Raw genomic sequence first — 2345 nt, forward strand, 5'->3', positions numbered from 1 at the left:
GTAAATGAGAACAGAATTTCTCTCCTAATCCTGTCTTTGAACTTAAGTGATTACAGCCTGAATGGTTTCTATGAGTGAGGCAAATGTGTGTCCCCATTTAACTTATTCTACAGGTTTCACGGAGTCATTTTCATGCGCCTATACTGATTTTAAAGGATTTTACCATAGAGCAAAAGACGGATTAAAAAACAAAAGGCCTCTTCAGAATGTCCTAATTTTATGCACATGGGTATGCTCTGTAATGACAGCCTCTCTGTGGCCCATATTGTTTCTAATGCTCTGAGATGGATACTCCTGAAAAATACTCCTTTGGGAAAAAGTCAGTATAAACCTTTATGCTAAAGTGCATAACTGTACAAAGAAAACAGAACAAAAGATAGCTGATGAAAACCCTAGGTAGCAGCAGCTCCAACTATGTCTTGTAATAAGATTCAGGTAGAACTGCTGTGAACATTAAAGCAGCCAAAGGTGCAAAAATGCACAGCATATAATTTCAAAGTGACAACAATCAAAGTTCATTGAAAAAAAGGAAGAAAAGCTTTATCCATTTTGTACTTGTGACATGATTGTGCTTGTCCTTGAACACACATCACTTGTAATCACGCTTCCAACAGTTCGGCGTAGGATTATTGTCACTTTTTTATATTTTGTCATCGTCATCACTGCTTATTTTTTTGAAAGCAATTGGGCTTGCCTGCTTTAAAGAGGTTTTCGAAACATCTGTGTGCATGGTGGACATGGCTATGGTCTCATAATCCTCCTCGCGGGAGCGCAAGTGACAGAAATGAAATAAAAACTGCAAGTCCCTCTGGAAGTTCTTATTGAGAAACCCGTAGAAGATTGGATTCACACAGGTGGAGATCATGGCTGTGAGGTGGCAAATCAGGAATAACAGATTGTGGCTGCAGGTTGCCACAGGCAGGATTTCGTGATTCCAGTCAAAGACAATATTGAAGATAGTGAGAGGCAGCCAGCAAACTGCAAATGCAACTACTATTGAGATCAGCATGATGTTGATCCTTTTGGTTTCAGAGGATCTGTACTTATTGTCTCTCATCTTGTCCATCATGTTGTTCCTTTTTTTTAATCGTATGTATATCTGCAGAAAATTCAACAGAGAGAAACATGTGGGATGATTTAACCTACAGACACAGACTTTGCAAGGATAAACATCAGACAGAAAGAAGGACAGACCACAAAGGGGAATCTCTCTTACCTTTAAGTAGCAAATAAATATAAAACAAAGCGGTCCAAAGTACTGAATGATCAAGAGAGTCGTGGTATAAGAAAGCCTGGCCGTGTCCAAAGGGAACAGGTCCAAACACACATATTTGTCTTTATATTCATCAAATGTGATGTTTCTGAAGGGTTCATCCGTTAACACGTGGTAAATGAGGAAGGGCAAGGAGGAAGCCGTGGCTAAAATCCATATGGCAGCAATGCCCATGTAGGCATGTCTGTTGTTGGGCCTCCAGCCACGGGGGTTGATGATCAGCTGGTGGCGCTCGATAGCGATGAGGACTAAGGAGAAGACCGAGACGGTGATGGAGGCACATTGCACAAAGGGATTCAACTTGCACATGGCCTCCCCAAAGATCCAGTGGTCCATCAGGGTGTATACAAAGGTAAAGGGAAGACACATGATGGTCACCAGGAGGTCGGAGAAGGACAGGTTGACAATGAGGATGTTGGTAACGTTGCGCATCTCCTTCTGCTTTAGGATAATGATAATCAGGGCCAGATTCCCGGAGACACCCAGGATGATCACAGTCCCATAAGCCAAGGCCAAAGTGAAGACCATGGCCAAAGGCACGTGGCAATCTTCATCTTCAAACTGCAAGAACTGGGAGTTCTTCTCTGAAAAATTCAGGTGCACGGAGCTGTTTCCAGGCGAGACGAGACCCGAAGCGTTCATGTTGCTTCCAGCTTGCTGCCCAGCGGGCCTCATCCAAACCCTTTCCCAGGTTCAAAACGCTCCCGTCAGCCCTTGAGCAGATCCCGTCCGCGCTCCCGCATTTCCCTCGCACGACCTGGAGCGGGGACAGGAGCAGCAGTTGGTTGCTGTTGCTTCAGGGAGCAAAACACCCCCCTACACACGACCCGTTCCTGCCCGTTCCCAGCATTTCCACGGAATGTGGGGCCTGGAGCCTTTCCTCGATCTCTTTCTTAATCCCCTTGCCACAGCTTTAATCTGCAACACTTTGCTTTTGCAAACTGCTCCAAGCGGCGCTGCGTCCCTCCATAGGATAACACGAGGGGAAAAAAAGCAATCTCACTAAAGCAAGTGGGGGATGGAATATTTACCCCCAAAATTGCCCCGCTGCTTTTTACCTAATCCGTGCAGT

General features: G+C 44.9%; 1 protein-coding gene across 1 annotated transcript; it reads right to left on the reverse strand.

Moving 5' to 3' along the window:
- Positions 1-382: 382 nt before the first annotated feature.
- Positions 383-1948, reverse strand: NPY1R (neuropeptide Y receptor Y1). The gene is made up of 2 exons (XM_010218977.2): positions 1217-1948; positions 383-1099 (listed from the first exon to the last, which is right to left on the reverse strand). Exons 1-2 carry the CDS (start codon positions 1946-1948, stop codon positions 641-643), a joined length of 1191 nt encoding a protein of 396 aa, XP_010217279.2. The 3' UTR covers positions 383-640.
- Positions 1949-2345: the final 397 nt, after the last annotated feature.

This window comes from Tinamus guttatus, unplaced genomic scaffold (assembly GCF_059628265.1).
Source record: "Tinamus guttatus ecotype Peru unplaced genomic scaffold, ASM5962826v1 Tinamus_guttatus_pri_ptg000301l, whole genome shotgun sequence".
Lineage (NCBI taxonomy): Eukaryota > Metazoa > Chordata > Aves > Tinamiformes > Tinamidae > Tinamus > Tinamus guttatus.

Bases quoted from the DNA above. Each gene is read 5' to 3' on its own strand.
- NPY1R (XM_010218977.2), bottom strand. From the start codon at position 1,948: ATGAGGCCCGCTGGGCAGCAAGCTGGAAGCAACATGAACGCTTCGGGT. The intron at 1,100-1,216 runs GTAAGAGAGATT...AATTTTCTGCAG, and splicing joins TATTTATTTGCTACTTAAAG to ATATACATACGATTAAAAAA.